Here is a 22,260-nt window from a genome sequence, read left to right as displayed (position 1 = left end):
TAGTCTCTAAAAGGCTAAAACTAACTATTACCTACCTGCAAACCTGAAGACAATTCTCCCTGGCTGTTTCGTTTGCTGCTTCCTTACCCCTGCCTCTTCAGCCCTTGGTCATTAGACCCCCCAGTGCCCACCTTGACTCTTTGGTACTAATTTAGTATAGGGTTGGATTTTGTAAGAGTGAACAGTTAACTAAAGTTGCAAGAAGTAATCTAAGTTTGCTTATTAGCATTAGTAGTTTTCACTAACATTTGTGTTACTTTTACATTTGTGATTTAAAGTTTGCTACCTTTTATTCTACTGTGATTTTACTGTGTGGATAGTACTTAACATGGTTATTTTCTAAAGCCTTAGTGTCTATATAATAAATAGCTATTTTTATATAACTGCTAGTGTGTCAGTGTTTCCTTGAACCTATTGTATGCTGTAAGTACTGTGTTCCTCACTACAGCCTTTCTCCCTCATAGACTAAGCCTGGCTGCTCAGCCATTTCTTCCAAACCTTTGGGTAGTTCAGGCTAAACCTAAGAGGTTACAACCCTGTCACCTAAGGTGGGATTTTCTGTGTTCTGTCCCGGACAGTAACTTGTGGAAAACTCCCTAACACTCTTCATCTTGTAATGCTACGATCAGGCTGGTAAAGATCTGCCTATAGGTCTCAGGGCTCATTCCACCAGAGTGCTGGCCGCCACCTCGCTCTGCAACATGTCCCTGATCCGGGCATTTGCCAGTACGCCTTAAGAAGAGCAAATTACTTCCCTATTGGTAATAATCTTTCTGATGGATGTTCCTCGCATGGATTCCTCATCATCCTCCCAACCTACCTCACTTGGTGGATTGCTAGTGCACCTTGATTCTGCAATCCCTCAGAATCGGAGTGCTAAGGGGCAAAGGTGGAACTAGGGTTACTGGGTGAGGTGCTGTTGGAGTAGATTTCCCTTTTTGTGTGAACTTCGCTCCACCTGTGAGTCCCCCAGCACTTTTTGCTGGACCACTGGATTTTTGACTAGTTCTCCTGAGTGAGTGAGAACCTTTTTACACACTCACTCATTCTTTTACTCTGCTTTTGGGAACACTTTTTACCTCTTTTCGGTATTTCTTTGTGGAGTCATGCTTTACTCCAACTTTTCTGAATCTACATTTTACGAAAGCAGCACACAGCACTTTCTGTGCTGTGTTGCTGGGCGCTCGTAGATCTTCCACTTTAGTATTTCTTTATTTTCCCTTGGTTAACTCAGTTACCAAGGCAGAGGGATACCTTTTATCCTACCTGTATTTTCTTTTGTGAGATCAGCACACCCCAACTTATGTGGAGTGCTGATGGGATAAAATGTATCCCTTTTCTAGACTCGCTAGTAATTTTTGGGCTACTGTGATAAGCTCTCCGTTCAGGGTGGTAGCAGTGTATCTTTTTGCATGACTTTTTGTGGACGTTTGTTGCAGGCTGTCTTCACAGCTGCGGTAGGACACACAAGAGACGCGATTTACCCCAAATGGTGGCTGTACTTTTTTTAAGCCCTGAGCAAGATGTCGTCTTCTACCTTTCTGGGCGGGGGAGGATTCTCTGGTCCATTTGTCTTGGCCGCCTTCCCCAGGAAAGACTGCAAAGGGTTTCTGAGTGACTGGTAGGACAAGAAGAGGGGAGAGGAAAACGAAACTCCCCTGTCTTTGTCCTGCAGTGTGCCAGACTGAGGTGTGCCCCATTGGACAACCACCCCCCCAAGTTTGAATGGTGCATGGGTCATGATTGGTGGACTCGGTCGGTGTTCCTGGATACATTCTGAAGTCCTTGAGCTGAAACTCTGAGTCAACCACTGGAGTAGAAGATTTTGAAGAACAAAGATGAAAGATGGTGCCAGCAACTTCCAGCGACCACCAGAGCCTTCTGAGTAACTGCTGCTGCCCTGACCTGAACTTCTAAGTGACAGGGAAGATCCGAACACAGCGACTTCCTCCCTTGGACTGGTGGGCCTAACCAGTTCCAAGATGAACTACAATTTGCTCCATCCTTGGAAGAGCTGCTACCTCCATGGCCTGCAATTCACCAATACTCAGAACCTGTGCTGCATCGCTGTGTATCGTCGCCTGAAGCGCAGTTTCACCTGAAACTTTGTGGGTATCCTTCTAAGCCTGCAGTGACTCAATTCAGCTCCCCAAAGTCCCCTCACCAGAGACGAGGACCGAAAAAGGAGAAGTCCAGTTCCACGACAACCATCCTTCAAGGCTGAAAAAGGCACCAACGAGCCAGAACTGCAAAGATCCTTTGCTGGGCATCTGTCTGCATGAGAGCTGTCGCCAGATCCACTGAAGTCCCTTTTTTCTTTGACCAAGACAGAGAACCCTTGTGATTGGATCTGCTGTCACCTCACCGCTGAAAGCGTTCTGCAGCAACTGCTTCTTCACTTGAAGGACTGTCCTGCTAAAACCTACCTGGAGTCTGCTTGTCTGATGCTGTGATCCTGGGGGCTGCAGGATAGCCTGTATCTCGCACCCCTTCAGGTCCCCATAGAGCTACATCAGGGTGGACAGCCCATTGAACTCTAATTCAGTCTTAGGACACTTGTCCTTGGGGCAACACTTCAAGGAAACCTCTTGACTTGTGAAACGTAACTTTTACTTACCTGCGAAACCCAGGAGAGATCCTGTTGGACTCTTCCACTATGAACCTTGTACTCTGTCTTCCCACATTTTCTGCCCAATCCCTGATCACTGGGGGCCCAGTTTCACCTCGGAACATTGTGAAACTCTAATATGATAGGTTTGGACTATTTAAGACAGGCTGGAACCAAGTTACTAAAGGTTATAAGAGTTTAGAAAAGTTTGCATATGTTTCAGGTGGTTTTACTATGTGATTTGTTACTGAAAAAGCTATTCTAATGTGACTACAACTGTGGTTTACTATCCACAGAATATTACAACTGTTCTATTGTTTTACTTTGTTATAGTGCTTACTTGACTTGAAAGTTAAAACTGTGTTTCTTATTGTATATATTAAATAACTATTTTTTTATATAACTTTTAAATGTATCAGTGTTTTCTTGGATTCGTTGTACCTCAGTACACCCTGCTTCCCTCCTTAGACTAAGCCTGGCTGCTCGCCATTCTACCAAACCATTCTGTGTTTCAGGCTAAACCTAAGTAGTGTAACCCTGTTCACCCAAGGTGGGCTTTCCTAAGTGCTGTCTCAGACAGTACTTTTGTAAAAACCCCTAACAGGCGCCTCTATATATATATATATATACTCGCCCAGACATCATGTCAGGCTCAGGGTGTGTAGAGGCATCCAGGGGTGGGGGGCATGATGTGTCCCTTGGCGGCGGAAACGTTTTCGAAGAGCAGCTACACTGGGATATAAATATCAAAGATGATGAGTCCGTGGGCTGGACATCCATCCGAAAGAACATTAACGAGAGGTGGGCTGGGCGATATATCAAGTTTTGGAGATAAATCGATATATTTTCTAAATCGATCTAGGATGAGACAATATTGTTAACATCGAGATATACCCATTATTACATATACTACAATTTTTGTATTTACATTTTTATATTTACACAGCTGTGTGTATTCCAAACAAGAAGAGGAACCCTGTATTTGCACTTTATTTTGATCAATGTCTTATAAATAAAGGTGTTCGTGACATCTCAAATGTAGTTGGCCGCTTACAACTGAGTATTTAACCCACATAAACAATATCGAGATATATATTGTATATCGCCATTCAGCCCAAAATTATCGAGATATGACTCTTGGTCCATATCGCCCAGCCATAACGAGAGGTAAGTAATTGATTCTTCTGGTGGATACTTTAGGTCTCCCACAGGTTGTGACCCAGCAGCACCATTGTTGTAGTGCTCTGTGTAGCTGTTATGGGAATTTTCAGAAACTTTGATTTTCCTCTTAACGCAGTAGAAATGTTGAAACACTATCAGTCAATCTTTCTTTTTTTCACTTTTGGGTAACTTGTTGCGACACATGATTTTCATGACTATATTGGCTATCTGGGTGACTGGAGTGCCCCCTTGGATATTTCTGTCAATTCTGAGGAGTTAGTTCAGTTGAAGTTCGCAGGGTCCCTTAGGCGATTCCCAGTTCTACTGTTTTCTGCACCGATAATGGCTTGCAGGGAGAATGGAGTGTTGTTCAATAGATTCTAATTGTGACCTATTTAAAGTCAGAAAAAACGTGGAGCATTTGATGTTTAAATCTACAGCTCACTGGCAGAGACGTTTGTATGGGAGGGCAAAAGGGGCACTTGCCCAGGGCCTCCACCTTGGAGGGGGGACCCACAAAGCTGCCTGATCTGAAGAAGTAATATTCCATTGTTCACCAGTCCTAAATAGCACACATCAGGATATTTTATGGGTGCTGCTGAGGGTCTATGCCCATTGCCTTTTTGTTTTGACAAGTACATTCTGCCTTGATCAATTCATCATGTATTGCTTTCTGTGTTCACTGTGGTATACATAGTTTGTGTGTTCCTTACAGCACAACTAGGTAGCATTCTTTCCTTCCTGTGGGAATTATGTTGATCATGTGCAATAGGCAACAGTGAAATGCATATTGATAAATTGAGTGCCACAATGGTTCAGAAGTTAGCTCAGTGTGTGAAGCACCCATTGCAGAGATATTTGTTCATATGCAAAAGTAGAAAATCACATTCCAGCAAGACTGGCTGAGCCTTTCCTATGTCTGAGGTATATAAACCTGCCTGCAAAAGTACTTGGTTTTGCAGAACACGATCTGCTATTATCAGCAATGTACCTGCAACAGATAGGGGTTGCTATAAAAACTAACATATCATCCGTATGGTGAAGGTCTAGAAATTGGTTTGTTCAGATGTGCTGTTGTAAAACCTAGGCAATCGCCTCCAACGATGGCATAAACTGTTAGTCCAAGAGGTGAATAAGCATCCAAATTCAAGACTATGGAGCGAAAGCGTTCATGCTTGTATCCTGGATTTGCCAGCAGTCGATACAGTGATCCTGGTCAAATCATCTAATATATTTTACATTACTGTGCTGCCTTCTGTGAGGTTTGCCTTATTGCATGCTGCTGGTATCGTTTAGCCCATTACTTGATCGTTCTTCTTATGCAGGCCATTGGGTGAAAGGGTTGGTAGACAGAAGAGAGCGGACCAGATGTTGCAGGCCTCAGGCAAGCATATTTTAAGGTCTGCTTGTTTGACACAAAAAACGGTTTGCTTTTTGGTAAAAGTCAATGGTTTTATGCACGTTTATAAATGTGTTAAATCACATCAATTGGTAAAATGGTACTTATATACTTCCCTTGATGATGGAGAGAATGAAGCTATAACCATTCCCATTTTGCATAACACCCTTCTATAATATTTTGTTTAAAAATGCTTATGTTTGGTAATGTGATTTGTGTACTTTCCAAGTCCGTTTTTATAAAATGAGATTGCTTTAGTTCATGGTAAGAACTGGAAAAGAAAGTGTTCAAATACAGAAATTGCAAAGTTGGCACAAATCCCAGCTTCACCCCTTAACCAATGTGTGATCCTGGGAATCTCATTTTTATCTTGTATTGCCTAACCTCTCAATATTGCCACCCCCTAAACCTTTCAAAATTGTCAGCCCTTCAGAGTGATTTCCTTCTCATGGTATGATCTTCATAAAAGACTAATTCATGGTTTCACTGACGATAGGGTTGCTTCCACTTTAATAGTGAGCATATTTATATTGCATACCACAGGCATTTGTTCCTTTGATATCTAATGGCAACACTATTTGAAAACCATATCCCACTTCTAATCTCAGTCTGTTTGGATAAAGACATCACCCTGGTAGCTTCTAATCTGCATGTACTATCCGTGCTATGATATGTGTAGCTTTCTTTTCCTTCCAATTGGTCTCCTCTGTCCATGCATGATCACATTTGCATTCTGTGAGGCAGCTCATGTGAGTTATCTGTCTATTATGGGTTACGTGTACCTTTTACATACAGTCCTGCATTGATACTACAGGCTGCATACATTCCTGGATGCTACTGATACAAATAATCCTGTATGTGCTAGAACAGTAACCTCTTCGTAGACTGCTAACATTGGTCTTCAAATGCTACTTGTTTAGCATTCTGATTAGAGCAAGAATGAAGAGGGTAAGGGGACTTAAAGGGATTAAACGTGCGTATTATGCAGCGAGAAAGCATATCAACCAATAGGTTGTGAGCGCTACGGGTGGGGAGCGGCGGGTACGCCAGTATTCTTGATCCCTTATTTTCTGTGGTTTGGTGGAGGGGGGGCCCCAAAGATGTCTATGCCCAGGGCCCCAAAAGTGCTTAAAATGGCCCTGCTCACTGGCAGACTGTTGGTGTCTTGGCTTTTCAGTAATGTTACACACCCTGTCCGCAGATGCTGTTCTATGTCATGTGTGCTTGAAGTAAATGTACTGATGCCTTTGTCTTGCAGGAGCTGCTAAAGGAAACCAGGAAAGAGTACACTGTGCGTGCAGTGGAACTCCTGTATGCCATCTTCTGCTTGGATATGCACCAGCTTACGCTGAACCTGCTGGGGCACATTCTGCCCACTTTGCTTACAGATTCCTCCAGATGGCACCTGCTAATGGATCCTCCAGGAAAGGCTCTGGCAAAGTAAGGGAAGCAGATTTCTTATTCCAGGACAGGCTAGGTGGCTTCTTGTGGTGACAAAAGACCTCTCGTACATTGTATAGTGTGCTTACTGTGTGACATAGGGCCTCACCTGAATTATATGTGGTGTATCTGGAGAAGTATAGACAAATGGCTAGTGTGGAAACCCCAAGGGTATTACACGATCTAGTCCCTGGAGATCCTCTATTCAGGTGGCCTGGGGAGGTCCATCGCTTGTGGATCCCGACCCTGGGGGATGGACAAGCGAGGAAGGATCACCTGGGTAAAAATAGGATGTCCAAGGGCGAAACATGGTATCCCCTTTTTTCCGAGATCGACCTCCCCTACACTCCCTCTGTTTTTATAGGCTATTATAAGAACAGCCCAATTCAACAAACCCTGTTCCCCATGCAGAAAATGCAAGAAAGACACACTGGCTCTTTAAGGGCTGCCCTGGGTGGAGCTAGAGGCCAGGCAAGTCCCACAAATTGGCTAAGTTAAGGTTAAGAAGAACCCATTGTTGAATGTAATGTTGAATTGTAAGGCTACCACGAGTCCCTGAAGAATTGAAGTGGTCACGTGTCGAGTGAAAGAATCGGAACAGTGTCATAAGTCTTCAACGAAGGGAAAACATACATTTGCATTTCTGCGATTGACCGCGAGTGAAAGAAAGTAAAGGAACAATGCGTTCGGAGGAAAATGATAGTTGTTAAAGATACAGAGGTGTTTAAGGAATCTCAAACTGAAAGAATATGTGTTTCTGTCCACATGTGATATAAAGCAAAGTGAAGAGGGTAATTAAACGTGAAAGGGTGAAAGGACGAAGGTACAAGATCAAGAAATAACATCTAGTATGAAATGTATCTTCCCATGGTGAAAGGTGTTATGGGAATTGTAGTGTATTGAACTAAGAAACATATCACAATAAAAGTAAGGTATTCTAGAACATGTAGGTTTGTGGCTGACGAGGGCTGAAGCAAGTGAAGCCCAGAAGAATAAAACAAGCTAACCAAAAGAAAGATAATACCAGAGAGCAAGGTGAGTAAGTGCTACAGCTGCACCCAGGCGCTGAGACTTGGGGAAAGGGAACCCCAAGCCTGAAGGGTGTTGTGAGCGTTTCAGACAAAATACTGCTTTCTGCAAGGGAAGTCTAAGAGAGCAGACGGAAATTTGTTTGATAGGGGCATTTGGGAAAAGAAAAGCCAATAAGGAACGGTTAAAAAGGAAAAAGCAAGGGAACAAAGAGAGGGGATACAGATAGGAGTGGTCACACCTAGGAGGAGCAAAGCATCTCATGGTTTCGAAAGTCTCTGATTGTACCCGACATGTGAAATGTGTATGAAAAAACTCTTTATAAAAGGAAAGGTATATCCTGGCAAACAGAACCTTATTTGAATCCAAGAGGGGCCTAAGCTCTGGGTAGGGAACTCCCAGAGGCCTAACAAAGCTGAATACCTGTTGGCTTTGATGCAAAAGGAGTTAAAGCTTGGGTAAGGGAACCAAAAGTAGCTCAGAAGGGAACTGTGTATATTTCTTTTGTAGTGTTTGGAACTTGAAAAAGTTGAAGCTTGTGGATGGGAACCCCAAGGAACCAAAAGACATGAAAGTATTTGAGAATATTGCAAGGGCCCTGTGGAGAAGGTCTTAGGAATAGCCCTTTTTGGTTGTAATCATTTTTGCGACATTGACCAAACTACACCTGGTAAGAAGACCACCTGAAGCCAACCTTGGTTTCCTATTTTCTGTTGAATCACTATTTTTCCTTTTTAAATACTTCCTAACACATTTTTGTAAAGAGTGAGGGCAAGCATAGCTTTAGACACAGACAGACTTTTATTTTGGACTATCAGACATCAACAGCCTTTAGAAACATAAGTTAAGGGCCAGTTAGGCATTACACCAACCCAGGAACCTTGGTAAATAAATGTTTTAAAACTAATATATTTGAGTCTGTGTCTCTCCTGATACGATGCTTGTCTCACGCTAGACTATGGTGTTTCAGAGAGGTGACTGGAGAAGGAGCAGCTTTGGTATTTCTATTTAATGGAGAGCAGTGTAGTGGGTGATGATAGCAGAAGCACATGACAAAGAAATATGCATCACATTTTTCATTCATTCAAATTTCCCAACTAGAATTGATTTAAGGAAGGCAGCATGGTATAGGTAACTCAACATGGAAAATGGCAAAGCAAAACAGTGCAAAATCTGTGATGGATTCAGTTCAGACAGAATTTAATTGTTTAGAATGATTTGGGTCCTTTGCAGGATCTCATTGACTTTTTGTTTTTTCCCCTTCCTTTTTTTCAGATCACTGACCTATGTTCACGGGGTCTGCATCACCCTACATTGCTTTAAGGGAGCAGGCTGGTGGCAGCTATTTCATTTTGCATTCACCAGGGTTGCAAGCCGATTTGCCACCTTGGTAGCCCAATACACCTTTTCGGTAGCCACTGGGGTACCAATGTATTTTCTATGCCCTGCTCCCCTCCATTTTTATTTAGGGACTTCTTTTGTTCAGGGGATCCATGAGGTATGTCTACAATGGCCATTGTGCACATAGGAGCTCTTTATGAACCCAGCCATGCCCCCTCTATAGTGTATGAACTGGTATACACCCGTTTCTGTCCCTGGGCTGGCTGTTTCCCATCCTGTGGGGGTGGTTTGTGGTGATTGACACATGTGGGGGCCAAACAGAGACTTTCTGTGCATAATGTACAGAATTTCATAGATGCAGCCAGATGCCTTCATGGGTTTAGTGGGTGTTGTGGCATGGGGCTGGGAGCATTCTTCTAAGAATACATGGATGAATGGTGGTTGTCCAGGTTCACTGGCTAGTATGTGCTGGGCTTTATATAGTGCAAACCTAGCTTTGAAGCAACCGTGCACTGTACAAGAGGATACAGGAATAGTATACAATAATATGGACAAAAGGATAGACAATTGATGGTGTTGGGTAAGATTTTCATATTTGTGATAAACCTTCTTTACCTGCATCAACCCCAGAACCTTTTGCTTGGACTTGGTGATTATTTCCCTTGTCCCTAGGTGAAGGTGAATCTTTTTTCCTCTTTCTCTTAGTCTTTTACTCTTTTTATGGGTGGCCTTTTTATGTCTCTCCGAAGTGTACGATTGGAGGTATAGTTTCCTTAGTTTCCTATAACCTTTGGGGCTTAGGCTGGGTTTCTCCTTTGGGCTTCCTTGTTAATTTCTCTTTAATGTACTTGGGTGAACTACTGTTCCCAAGGGGTAAAGAGGGGTTTTCATCCCCTTTACATTTTATATAGTGTGCCAGCACACCCCGCCTTATGTGGAGTGCTGGGAGAGAGCATGGGGGGGGTACAATGGTATCCCCTTTCTTACTTACCTGGTAACATTGTTACAATTACAAGCTTACTGGAGTGACTGGTGGCAGTGGTTTTACCTTAGTGACTTTTTAGTCTTATTAGTCTTCTAAGCCCTGCTCCCCTCCATTTTTATTTAGGGACTTCTTGTAGAGTAGAGTATGCATAGCACAGCGAGTAGAGCGCTCGCTTTGACATCTATGCAGAGCCTGCTGACGCAGGTTCGAATCCCAGCGGGGCCAAACTCAGCCTTTCATCCTTCCGAGGTCGATAAATGAGCACCACACACCGTGGGTAATAATAAGCAGCGCTCAGATACCTGAGGGCTTGTAGCGCTATATAAAAAAATATTATGCTATTACTTGCAAGCTGTTAAATCAGCCATGGTAATGCACAGAACGACCACCCTTCTGCTAGAAAGGTGGGTTCCTTCTTTTTCGCCATTTTTAAGTATCCTTGTTGTTTGAGGTCTTCCACTGCCGTTCTAGGCAGGAATGACCTCTGTGAACGTTTTGTCTGTGGCAGGAATCCTTTATATTCCACACCTAGGCTCCAGTGTGTCTGAAAAGGCAGGAAGCGAGGGAGGAGTCCAAAACTCTGCAGCCCTTTTTCTTTCATCTTGCCTGAAAGGAACTAAGTCCCAATGGGGGGGCTGGCTGACCTGATTGGACAAACAGACCGCTCCTTTCTGTAAACTGCAGTGAGAGATTGCAGAAGTTGTGCTATAGTTCCTGATAAATATCCCGTACCTGGAAGCTGCTGACAAGTCGACCACTAGAGCTGAATCCAAAAAGGAAGATGAAGAAAAAATGTCTGTAGCGATTTCCAGCGACCAGAGAGCCTGCTGTGTAACTGTAGCCTGATGCAACCTTTCCTTCCAATCGCCCTGCGGGTCCCGAATGCGACAAATCCTACAGAGGCTGGTGGAATCCACTAGTCTCAAGAAGACCTGCATTTTGAGCCATCCCACAATGTGCTGCAACCTTGCTGGGCTACAAACCCCAATACCCTGGGACCTCGAGTCTGAGTGCAGTGCATGGTCCTTCAAAGTCCAGACCTCGCTGAAACTTTGGTGGACTCCGGCTGGGCCACCAGAGACACGATTATTTGAATCCCTAAAGTCCCCTCACCAGAGTACAGGACCAAGAGAGTAGAGGGAATCCGACCGGCGATATTCGTTCTTCATCTGGCTGCTGTAAAAAGGCACCAAATCCACAGAGCCACGAGAATCCATGAAGAGACCTTTGCTGGAAGCCTCCTCTGACAACTGCTGCTGCAAGTTCCCATCCAGTGTCCAGTTCTTTCATCTCCAGACCACGAATCCAGGGACCAGGTGCTGTGCTGCTGCATCCTGAAGACATCCATTCTGAAGCTGCTATATATACTTATAACAGGGTTGGTTTATTATGTGATTTCATAACTGAGTGTCACTGCCTGACTGACAAGGTCCACTAGCTTTAAATGCTGATTTTATTCTAAAAGTATATCTAACCTGGTCTTATTCCCCAAGAATAGTATATTATGATCCTGAATGTATAACCTTAAGTTTGACTCACCTTGACTTGCGTCTTGCTCCTCTAATAAGGTTATACCTTGGTTTGCATACCATAGGTATTAAGTTGGTCTTTATGATTGTGTTTCTATGATGTTATAGTACTTACCCAAGATTTATCTTGGCCTACTTGTATTTAAATAAGCCCTTTATTTTTTATAATACATAGTGTTTGTTTCTTTGGGCCATATGCATGCTACAATTTCTTTGTACCACGCTACAACTCTCTCTCCCTCATAAGATAAGCCTGACTGCTCTGCCCATGCTACCCACATTCTCAGGTGGTATAGCCTTATACTAAGAGTGGGGTGTATGTGCTGCCTCAGATGTATGGTTTTATGAAGCCCTTAGTTGGACTTTAGAAAAACTGTCCTAACAGATGGTACTTTTGTGAGGTCATGTAGTGGGGCATAGAGAGGGTTAGAGGCTACGCTGTTTGTAGGCCTTTTGTTTTACTTTAACAACATTTATATGGACCCTTCTCAAATTCCATCTTTGTGGAGATAATGGCCAGAGTGCTTATAGATCTACTCCAATACCACAACCCCATGTATCCTGTCGTTTTGGAGAACCCCTCATCCTCCGCCCGCCCTGTCCTCATGTCGCTAGACAGGTTTGTATGGTTCCACGCTTTGTATTTAAATGTCCCCATCCCAGGCCCTTGTCATTTAGGGGATCCACCTGCAGGTCACCTATCAGTGGGCGGCTCCCACTAGTCTGTTGTCATTTTGGAGAGCGGTCTCTTGCCATTGGTCATCCATTGATTTTCCCTCCATATCTGTTTCTACTGTCTTTGGCAAGCGGTACAGATCAGATCTTCACTCATTGGGCAAGAATCTCTGCTGTCCTCAGGTTGTTTTTAAACCCTATATTTTAATATATTATGCTGCATGTTGGGAAAGATTTTTTGTTTGCCGCTTTCCCTTCATAGACATCTGTGGATTGCACCCCTCTCAAATCAAATCCCCCCCCCCCCACCCCCCCCCCCCCCCCGGCCCCTGAACTTTTTGCTGTTGCATTTAACCTGCCGTGGTCTTTGGAGGCAAGGTAGTGCCTTTTCTGCTTTACTTGCCTTGCTAACTCATCTCTTTTGGGGGCACTTATCAGTCCCTGTGGCTTTCATTGCAGGGAGGCTCAGACATTCTTTAGGAAATTCCCTCTGTTTTGCACTGAACACATCACTGTATAGTGAAGTGTGGTGGGGATACTTTGTATCCCTTTTTCTTTATTTTTAGTGGCTTTATGCTTACTTGCATGTGTCCAGGAAGGCTGGTTTGCTGTGTTTTTTACTTTATCACATGCACTTTTGCATTTGATCTCATAATGCCTTTTAGAGTACCATACATTCTGAAATGGCTGTACCACAAGATTTTGCCTTGTTATTTTAGCCATCTTGTCTTTTGACCTTTTTCCTATCCTCAAAGGGCCGGATTACCCATTCGTGGTAAGCCCTTTCTTTCCCAGGCAAAGCGGTGGTATGTGTTTGAGGCTGGATGTGGGGGCTCAGACTGTCTGGTCTTAGTCCACATCATGGCCAAATGGGGTGGCCAGAGATTTCCCAGATGGTTGGGGCAAATTCTCCTTTTCCCCTAGTGGTCTGTGGAAAGGTTGGGAGCTTTGTGTTTGGTCTTCTGGCTTTTAGGCCTGCTGATCACAATTCTTCTCAGGGTCTCCCTGTTGGGGTTTGGCCAAACTGACCGTTATGGAGTTCAGCCTAACCGCGCATGTGGGTACCCTCGCGGTGCGGTCCTCATCTTCCCCCATCTGGCTTTAGGCCTTTCTGTGCAGATCAGCTCCTTGACTTTTTCCACCACTAGGGCCAGGGTTTGTTCACCCTTTCTCCATGTTTGTGGCAATGGCCAACCTCTGTATCGGGGTCTGGTGGAACCCACAATGACACCATGTGTCACAGGTGTCCTTAATAATTCAGAGTCGCCAAGAAGGTTCACAGGGTTTATTGAAAGGTGCTACAAAAAGTATATCAACTAGTTGGAGGCAGTGGTTGAAGTGAATAGGAGTGGTGCGCCTCTACTTTTTTCAATTACTTTTTACCATTCCTATACTTTTTATTTTAAAAAGAAACAGTTCAGGAATTGTTTCGTTTTAAAATACAAGTGTAGGAAGAAGTTGAAACCTGCACGTCAGTGCACTGCACTGACCATTCCCTTAAACAGCAGGTGCACTGGTTTGGGTGTTTGTATTGCGCGTGGGAGGGGGCTTGGCGATGAGATTTGTGGAGAGCGGGGGCAGGCCAGCAGGGAACATAGTTCCACTACTACTTTTCGCACACTTTGACCACTGGTTAGAGGGTGTAGATCAGTCAGTGCATTACCAGGCAGGTGGTTTAGTAATGGCACCGGCTGGAAAAGTGGCCCTGGAAGTGACGCTAGAGCAGTCCCTCTCTCACATCTCCTGTGGGATTCCCACCCTAGCCCAGGTATCCGTAGCCCCCAGTTAGTGCTACTGACAGGTAACCCCTAGTGTCTACCACTGCCTTTGTCTAAATATGGTTCCTTGATTCAATGGCTCTCTAATTCCTTCAGGGTCTTTCTAACCTAGCCCTACAGTAGCGATAATTAGTTCTAAAAATTAAAAAAGGAAAAGGGTGGTGTATGTATGTAATGTTCTACTTTCAAGTCTTCTATCTCCTTTCTACTTTCCTCTGTCTAATCTCCTTCTCCATCCAACGCCACCCACCTTCTCTTCTCCCCACAGTCTTCTTTCTCTCCAGTCTTACACTCTCTCCTTCCTATTACCCTCCCCTCTTCACTCTGGTGCTAAACTACTTTCTCCATAATGCTACTACTCTCCATTCACCCCCACAACTGCTTATTGTCCTGCACTACCACCACTGCTACTACTACTCTCACTGCTACTATTGCTCTGCCTTCTCCTCACTTCCCTCTGACGTCCAAACTAGTAGTACTCCCCTCCACCCTTTGGTTTTACTACTTTCTTCTCCTTCCTACTACCACTTCCCCCGCACTACTGCTAATCCTCTTACCTCTTCTTCTCTCCTTCCAATACTACCACCTCACTACTACTACCCCCTCCCCTCACTACTAATGCCCTGACTACTGCTGCGCTCGCTTCTCCTGCTTTCACTACTACTAACCCATCCCCACTTCTCTCATACACCTCACTTCTGCACCTTTCTCTATTATTCCACTCTATTCTAACACTCCCTCTCACTCGAACTACTACCGTCACTAATTTACTGCTATCTCCTATACTATCTTTTAAATTTCTCGCTCACCTCCTAAACTCCCCCTCCCAGTTTCCACAATACACACACTACACTATACATCACTTGCTCTCAAATACCTCACCTTTTCAAAGCTCTGCCACCTACTCTACGCTCAACACTACGCTCCACTGTTCTTCCTCCGCCTGGTCTCCCATAGCTTATCCTGCAACCTCACCCGTACAACCCACACTTTGCCTCTGCTGCTGTCTGCTTCTAAAGTGGCTGGGCTGGTGGTTCTGTGCCTTTCTCCCCCTTCCCATTGGCTACAGCGTTCATCTGACATCTTCCACCAATCAGTGCCTGTCTTTCACCTAGCACCCAGGTGAGTGCCTTTTAAAAATTCTTTAAGACCCTACCCCTTTTCCAGCACGGTTTTACAGACAATGGGCCTCATTACACGGATGGCGGTAAGGGTTTACCGGTACCAGTATTTTCTCCAGCATGGGGTCTGGCATGGATTCACATGCTCATGAATATTCCCCGTCGTCAGGCTGGGAATCCTCGGTAAAGAAAAAACCAGTATCAGTTTCGTTTCTGATCTGTCTTTCGTAGTAATAACCAATCACTGGTCTCTGCGTCATAATGACCACAGCCAATGACTGCCCTCTACCTAAGCACCGCCTCTGGCAGCCATCTTCAGATTTTTACCGCACGTTCATGTGTTGGGATCCTCGTGCTATTGCTCTCGAGCGTTAGTGCTATTTTTCGTGCTTTTTTCACAAAAAACTTCGATTCTTTCGGTCAAAGAGCCTCAAGCTCCACCGATCCTACGTCCGATCAACGGGGACCCGTGTCGGATTCATCTGTGCCCCTCAAGGGTGAAGATTTCGTCGAGCTACACTTCGGAGGAATCCAGAAGCTTCTCAGGCCCGGTCTCGGAGATGGCCCAGGAGAAGGGAAGCTCGACGCCCGGAAAGCTGTTCAGGGTCTGCCCTGGATGCCAGCTGCAGAACGTCTTCAAGGAGGACGAACACTCTTTCTGCCTTTACTGCCTTCATGAGGACAAGACGCACGTGGAGAAGGACTGTGCGTTTTGCGGCAACATGTCGGAACGGACCATGAAGGACCGCCATCAACGTCTCGCCAACTGGCTGGAGGGTAAGAGCCCGTCTGGCGAGAAGAAGAAGAAATCCGAGCGGTCTTCTAAGACCTTTGAGGGCGCCCCGGCGACGGGGGCCCAACATAAGGCCAAGCACCGCGAGTCCGCTGGCACCGGGAGCGCCGAACGTTCGGGCTCTACGGGCGCCAGGCAGGGCGCACCCTCCCCGGCACCATCAACCACGAGCCAACGCTCTGGGTCGGGTAAGAGGAAGGCCGAGCACCCGGCGAAGCTCCTGGAGAGGCCCCGGTCGAGCTCTAAGGCAGAGGAGGAGCGTGGCAGTGCCCCCTCCCTCAAGGATAAGGCGGTGAGCGCACCTAAGGTGGTGAAGGCCTTGATCCATCCGACCAAGCCCTCTATCGAAACGGTCGCGGCGGCCCTGGCTCAGCCTGTGGTGGCTGCACCAGTGGTGGCGACCTCAGGGCCCAGAATCTCCCTGCCTCCTCGGAGGGAGTCTTCCTTTGTGCCCATCGATAGGACCCCCGTGAAACCCTCCGTGGGGAAGAAGAAGGGGGGGCAGGGCGTCGTCGGAGATTCGGCCTCAACCTCAGAAGAGGAGCTGATCGAGGTCTTAAGCCACGGCCTAGGCGTGGAAGAAGGCCAGCCCGTCGGAATGGACCCCGACGCAGGTGACGACGACGACATCGTCGAGGATACCGACGGGGCCCCTGCTCGCCCGTCGGATTCCCCTCTGCCAGCGCCGCAAGACAACTCGGCGGCCATTTTGTTGGCCATACAGTCCTTATGCTCCGAGATAAGGACGAGGCTACCGTTACCGACGGAGGAACCTCTCCCGTCGGGGGATCCAGAACCGGGACCTTCTGGTGTTCCCCCTACCAAGAAAAGAAGGATCCATCCACCACCTCCTTTTCAACCGTCGCGCCCCTTCCAGCCCTCCTCCCCGTCCACCCGAGGGGATGATACGGGGACTGACACGGCAGCGACGAGTACGGACGACGAGGCATACGACGAGGATTTTCCGTCGTCGCCTCCCACCAGGGCTTCTCCGCCCGACGAGATCGGATCTTTCCACTCCATGATCTCCAGGGCTTCCGAGCTTTTCCAACTCTGCCCTGAGGAGAAGAAAAAGGAAGGCTTCCTTTATCAGCGGCGCGAGGCCAAGAGGAAGACGGTCCTCTCAGTGCCTCTGTTGGACGACATTTGGGATGAGGGCCTTTCCCTCCTCAAGAACCCTTCCACGACGCCAGCTAGAAGAGACCGGTACGAGTAAAAGTACCGGGTCCCGGACACGGCCCCCCTGTGCCTCCGGGCGCAGCCTACCCCGGACTTCGTCGTCTCCGCGGCAGCCAGGAAGAAAGCGGGGGGGGGTGCGGCCTCCACATCGACTTCCCCGCCGGACGGCGAGGGAAAGAAATTGGATGCTATGGGACGTAGAGTCATCTCGTCGGCAGCGACGACGATTAAAGCGGCCAACGCCTTGGCTATCGTGGCCCGCTATGACAGGGAGCTCTGGTACAAGGTAGCTCCCCTGCTGGATTTTCTGCCGGACGACAAGAGGGCGGAGGCCCTTGAGATCCTGCAGGAAGGTGAGGTGGCCTCGGACCACGCCATCACCGTGGCGACGGACATCGCCGACACCGGGTTCCGCCAGCTGGGCAACGGCGTTTGCCTTCGACGTCGTGGATGGCTCAAAGCTACGGATTTCCGGCAGGACGTCCAGACCAGAGTCCTGGACATGCCCTTCGACGGGAACAACCTGTTTGGGAAGACAGTGGACGATTCCCTTCAGGCCATCAAGGCGGATACTGAGACGGCCCGGGCCCTTGGAGTCCTGCAACGACGGACGCCCTTTCGGAGCGGCGGAGGCAAGGGCGCCTCCAAAGGTTCCGGCGGCGGTTTCGCTTCCTACCGTCAAGCGGCCCGCTCGTCGTCGCAAGAGGCCTACAGAGGACGAGGCAAGTCTAGCGGACCCCGCCGTCGTCGCCAAGGAGGTCAAGGCGGCAAGGCCGCGCCCAAGCAGGATTGAACCCGCCGTGGGGTCGGGCCCCCACCGAAGCACCCCGGTGGGAGGCCGGCTGGCGGGCTTCGTCAGCGTGTGGGAGTCCATCTCCACCGACCGTTGGGTGCTGGACGCCCTGGCCCGGGGCCACGCGCTCGAGTTTCAAAGAAGGTGCCCGCGCGTCCACCCCGTGGCCAGGAAAGAACTTCACGTCCCTCAACTTCTCCTGGAGGTAAAGGCGATGCTCAGAAAGGGCGCCATCGAACTCGTCCCAAAGAGGCTTCGGGGCTCCAGAGTCTACTCGAGATACTTCCTCGTGAAGAAGAAGACGGGAGGATGGCGCCCCATCCTGGACCTGCGACGTCTGAACAAGTTCATCAAGGCGCAGAAGTTCCGGATGGTCACCCTCCAGCACGTCCTGGGTCAGCTGGAGGAAGGAGACTTCCTATCGTCGTTGGATTTGGAGGATGCCTACTTCCACATTCCCATCCTAAAGGGGCACCGCAAATTCCTCAGATTCGTGGTCCAAGGGCGTCATTACCAGTTCAAAGCCCTTCCCTTCGGACTACGGTCGGCACCCAGGGTATTCACCAAGTGCCTCGCACCGGTGGCGGCGCAGCTGCGCCGCGAGGGGATTCACGTCTACCCCTACCTGGACGACTGGCTCATCCGCGCCAAGACGAGGGAGCTCGCCGTGGTCCACACGGCAAGGACATTCCAACTCCTCACGGACCTGGGATTCTCCGTGAACTACGCCAAATCCCACCTGGTGCCCGCGCAAGTCGCACTGTTTCTGGGAGCCAGGCTCGACACAGTGTCCCTTCTGGCCTCCCCGTCGGAGGAGAGGACCAGGACCATCTTGGGCAAGGTGCAACGGATGTTGGTGGCCGACGCGGCCAAAGTGAGGTCCATCAAGTCCCTCCTCGGGATGATGTCTTCCTGCATCTACCTCATTCCCATGTGCAGGCTCCGGATGCGCCCGTTGCAAGAATTCCTGGATGCGCGCTGGATCCAGATGACGGGCAGCTTCGAGGAAAGGATCAAGCTCGACGAGAGTTTCCGACGAGCGATACGGTGGTGGGGCACCCGCGCGCATTTGACGGCGGGCATGGACTTCCAGACCCCAGCCCACCAGGAGACCGTGACCACGGATGCCTCCCTGGAAGGGTGGGGAGCGCACACCGAAAATCTGCACGCAAGGGGACTCTGGCTCCCGACGGAGAAGTCCCTGCATATCAACGTCCTGGAGCTCCGTGCAGTGTTTTGGGCCCTCAGGTCCTTCCTTCCGTCCCTCAAGGGCAAGGTGGTGAGGATCTTCACCGACAACACCACCACCATGTTTTACATCAGGAAACAGGGCGGAACCAGGTCCCCAGCGCTGTCCAAGGAGGCGCAGGACCTGTGGCATTGGGCCGTTGCCCAAGGGATTTTTCTGGTGCCGTTTCATCTGGCAGGGATAAAAAACACCATCGCCGACTCACTCAGCAGGGAGCTGCGCTCGTGCCACGAGTGGGAACTACGGCAGGATCTGGTGGATCGCCTCTTCCGACGGTGGGGCACACCCCAGATCGACCTGTTCGCGACGGCGACGAACACCAAGTGCCGGAGGTTCGCCAGCAGGTTTCCCCAGACGAGGAGCATGGGCGATGCTTTCTCGTTCCTCTGGGAGGGCCTGTTCCTCTACGCGTTCCCTCCCTTGCCTCTGCTAATCCGGCTCGTCAACCAGCTCAAGAGGTCACGGTGCAGGATGATCCTCGTCGCACCTGCGTGGCCGAGGCAGATATGGTTCCCGGACCTTCTGGACTTGTCAGCGTCCCCGCCGATCAAGCTGCCGGCGGACGCGGATCTACTCTCCAGGGAAGGAGGCGCCATCCTCCACCACGACCCGAAGTCGCTGAACTTGCAGGCCTGGCTCCTGCAGCGCTAGAGTTTGGAGGATACGACATACCGGCCGATTGCAGAGAGGTTCTTGCAAAGGCCAGGGCGTCCTCGACTCTTAAATGCTACGGACACAAATGGAAGAGGTTCTCTGTCTGGTGCCACGCACAGAAGATTAACCCTCTACGGATTACGGCCCCCCAAGTACTGCCGTACCTGCTGACGCTGGCCAAAGCTGGTCTGGCACACGCGTCCATCAAGATTCATCTTGCTGCGATCTCCCGATACACCAGAACCACGGGGCGGACGTCCTTGTGGTCTCATCGTCTGGTGAAAGAGTTCATGAAGGGACTGTTCAGATCGTTCCCGCCGGTGAAGGCTCCGGCCCCGGCGTGGGAGCTCAACGTGGTGCTGACCAAGCTCATGGGACCTCCGTTCGAGCCTCTGCACTCGGCCCCGTTGAAGTTTCTATCGTGGAAAACAGCTTTTCTTGTGGCCATCACCTCCGCACGAAGAGTGGGAGAGATCCAGGCCCTTTCCTGCAAGGCCCCGTACTTGACTTTCCACGACACGAGGGTAGTGCTCAGGACGCACCCCTCCTTCATGCCCAAGGTACCGTCGGACTTCCATCTCAACGAACCCTTGGTGTTACCTGTGTTCTTCCCGTCGCCTTCGTCGCCGGCTGAGAGGACTTTGCACTCGCTGGATGTAGCTAGAGCGCTGAAGTTCTACGTGGACCGCACGAAGGGTTTTCGGAAGACGTCACAACTCTTTGTGAACTTTGGACCTGTCAATCAGGGGAAGGCTCTCTCGAAGGCTTCCATTTCCAGATGGCTCTCCGGCTGTATCATGTACTGTCATCGGTTGGCAAACCGACCGCTGCCTGGCCGTCCGAGAGCCCATTCCACCAGAGCGATCGCAGCTACCACAGCGTTCCTTTCTGGTGTGCCCCTGCTGGACATATGCAGGGCTGCTACGTGGAGGTCGATGCACACCTTCACAAAGTTCTACTGCGTCGATCGGGATTCCAGGGAGGAGTCCAGGGTCGGCCAAGCAGTGCTGCGCAACCTGTTCGCCTGAGGTGAGCCTGGTGAGGAGGTAAGATGCTTAATGTTGAGTTTGATGTAATGCTTAATGTTGAGCCTTTGCCACCTCCCGTGGTTGTGCATGTGTGTACTGCTATGTATTCTTTATTCATGAGCATGTGAATCCATGCCAGACCCCATGCTGGAGAAGGAACAAGTTACTTACCTGTAACTGTTGTTCTCCAGCATGGGTCTGGCATGGATTCACATGCGAACCCTCCCGCCTACCCCTCTGCGGCTCTTCACTTGGTCATACTGCCACTTCACGTGCTTCCAAATCTGAAGATGGCTGCCAGAGGCGGTGCTTAGGTAGAGGGCAGTCATTGGCTGTGGTCAGTATGACGCAGAGACCAGTGATTGGTTATTACTACGAAAGACAGATCAGAAACGAAACTGATACTGGTTTTTTCTTTACCGAGGATTCCCAGCCTGACGACGGGGAATATTCATGAGCATGTGAATCCATGCCAGACCCATGCTGGAGAACAACAGTTACAGGTAAGTAACTTGTTCCTTACAGGTACCGGTAAATTCTTACCGCCTTACTACGAGGTCCCTTTGCGGGTTGGAGAATTTAACGCCTGCTTTTTGCAGGCGTTAAAAACCAACCCGCAAAGAGACCAGGGAGCTAATTACGGTACCGCAATTTGCAGTACCGTAATTAGCGCCTTCCCCATTCCCATAGAGCCCTATGGGGCAAAAATGGGAATGGGGAAGGGCAATGGTGGAAGGGGGAATTACCGCCCCACCAACCTTGGAATAGGGCGGTAATTCCTCTTTCCACCAAGGCAGTGCCGGTATTTTAGCGGCATGAACCATGGCGCTAATAGCGCCATGGTTCACCGCCATCCGTGTAATGAGGCCCAGTGTCTGGTGTTTGTATGTCGTGCTATGGGGTTTAAAGTTTGCTTTCCTTCATCAGGGGTATGCTTTCTCGTTTCCTGGGTTGCTGTTGGGATGTAGTGAAGGTCCATGGTTCGTCTGGGCGGTTGTTCTGTTGGTTCTCCCTTTGGTGGATTCTGGTTCGGGTCTTCTCGGCTGCTCACAGAGATTCTTGGAGTTGTGGTTCTGAAATACAAAAGGGAGAACAGTGGTCAGCAACTGTTTGGGGAGTCCTTCAGATACAAGTGGTATCAGGGTTATTTCGGCACATGGGGGGAATTCGGGCACCCACCCCAATTTCCACTTCACATATCTGGGGCAGGGCTAGATCTGACTTTTGTTTTACTGAGCATTCTGTCCCAGGTTGAGCAGGGTCCCTGTCCGTCCACACCCCTCCCCTTTTGACTGGGTCATGACTCTGACCCTGTCACAAAGCATAAAGTTGGAATGAAAAGTGAGCCGCTCAAACATCTGCAGTTGACCGTGAGCCGCAAAGTTCAGATAGAGAAAACTGGTTGTCTGAGAGCCAGAGGTTGCGGGTCTGCTCACAGGAAGAACTACAGACCCTGTTCATACTCGCTGGCAGGGTCCCGCAAAACAAATTAGTTTAG

General features: G+C 48.7%; 1 protein-coding gene across 5 annotated transcripts in view; it reads left to right on the top strand.

Annotated features, from left to right (window-relative positions):
• MED24 (mediator complex subunit 24) overlaps nucleotides 1-22,260 on the top strand; it is a 598,903-nt gene that overhangs the window by 518,312 nt on the left and 58,331 nt on the right. For all 5 annotated transcript variants that reach the window (XM_069634774.1, XM_069634779.1, XM_069634777.1 and 2 more), the window contains one exon: nucleotides 6,427-6,608. In XM_069634774.1, the coding sequence (XP_069490875.1) occupies nucleotides 6,427-6,608 (182 nt within the window). The remainder of the gene's footprint in view (nucleotides 1-6,426; nucleotides 6,609-22,260) is intronic.

The sequence above is a fragment of the Ambystoma mexicanum genome, chromosome 13 (genome assembly GCF_040938575.1).
Source record: "Ambystoma mexicanum isolate Mex_15411 chromosome 13, UKY_AmexF1_1, whole genome shotgun sequence".
Classification (NCBI taxonomy): Eukaryota; Metazoa; Chordata; class Amphibia; order Caudata; family Ambystomatidae; genus Ambystoma; species Ambystoma mexicanum.
The sequence above is the reverse complement of the archived record's forward strand: the minus strand, read 5'-3'. Positions and strand labels throughout refer to the sequence as shown.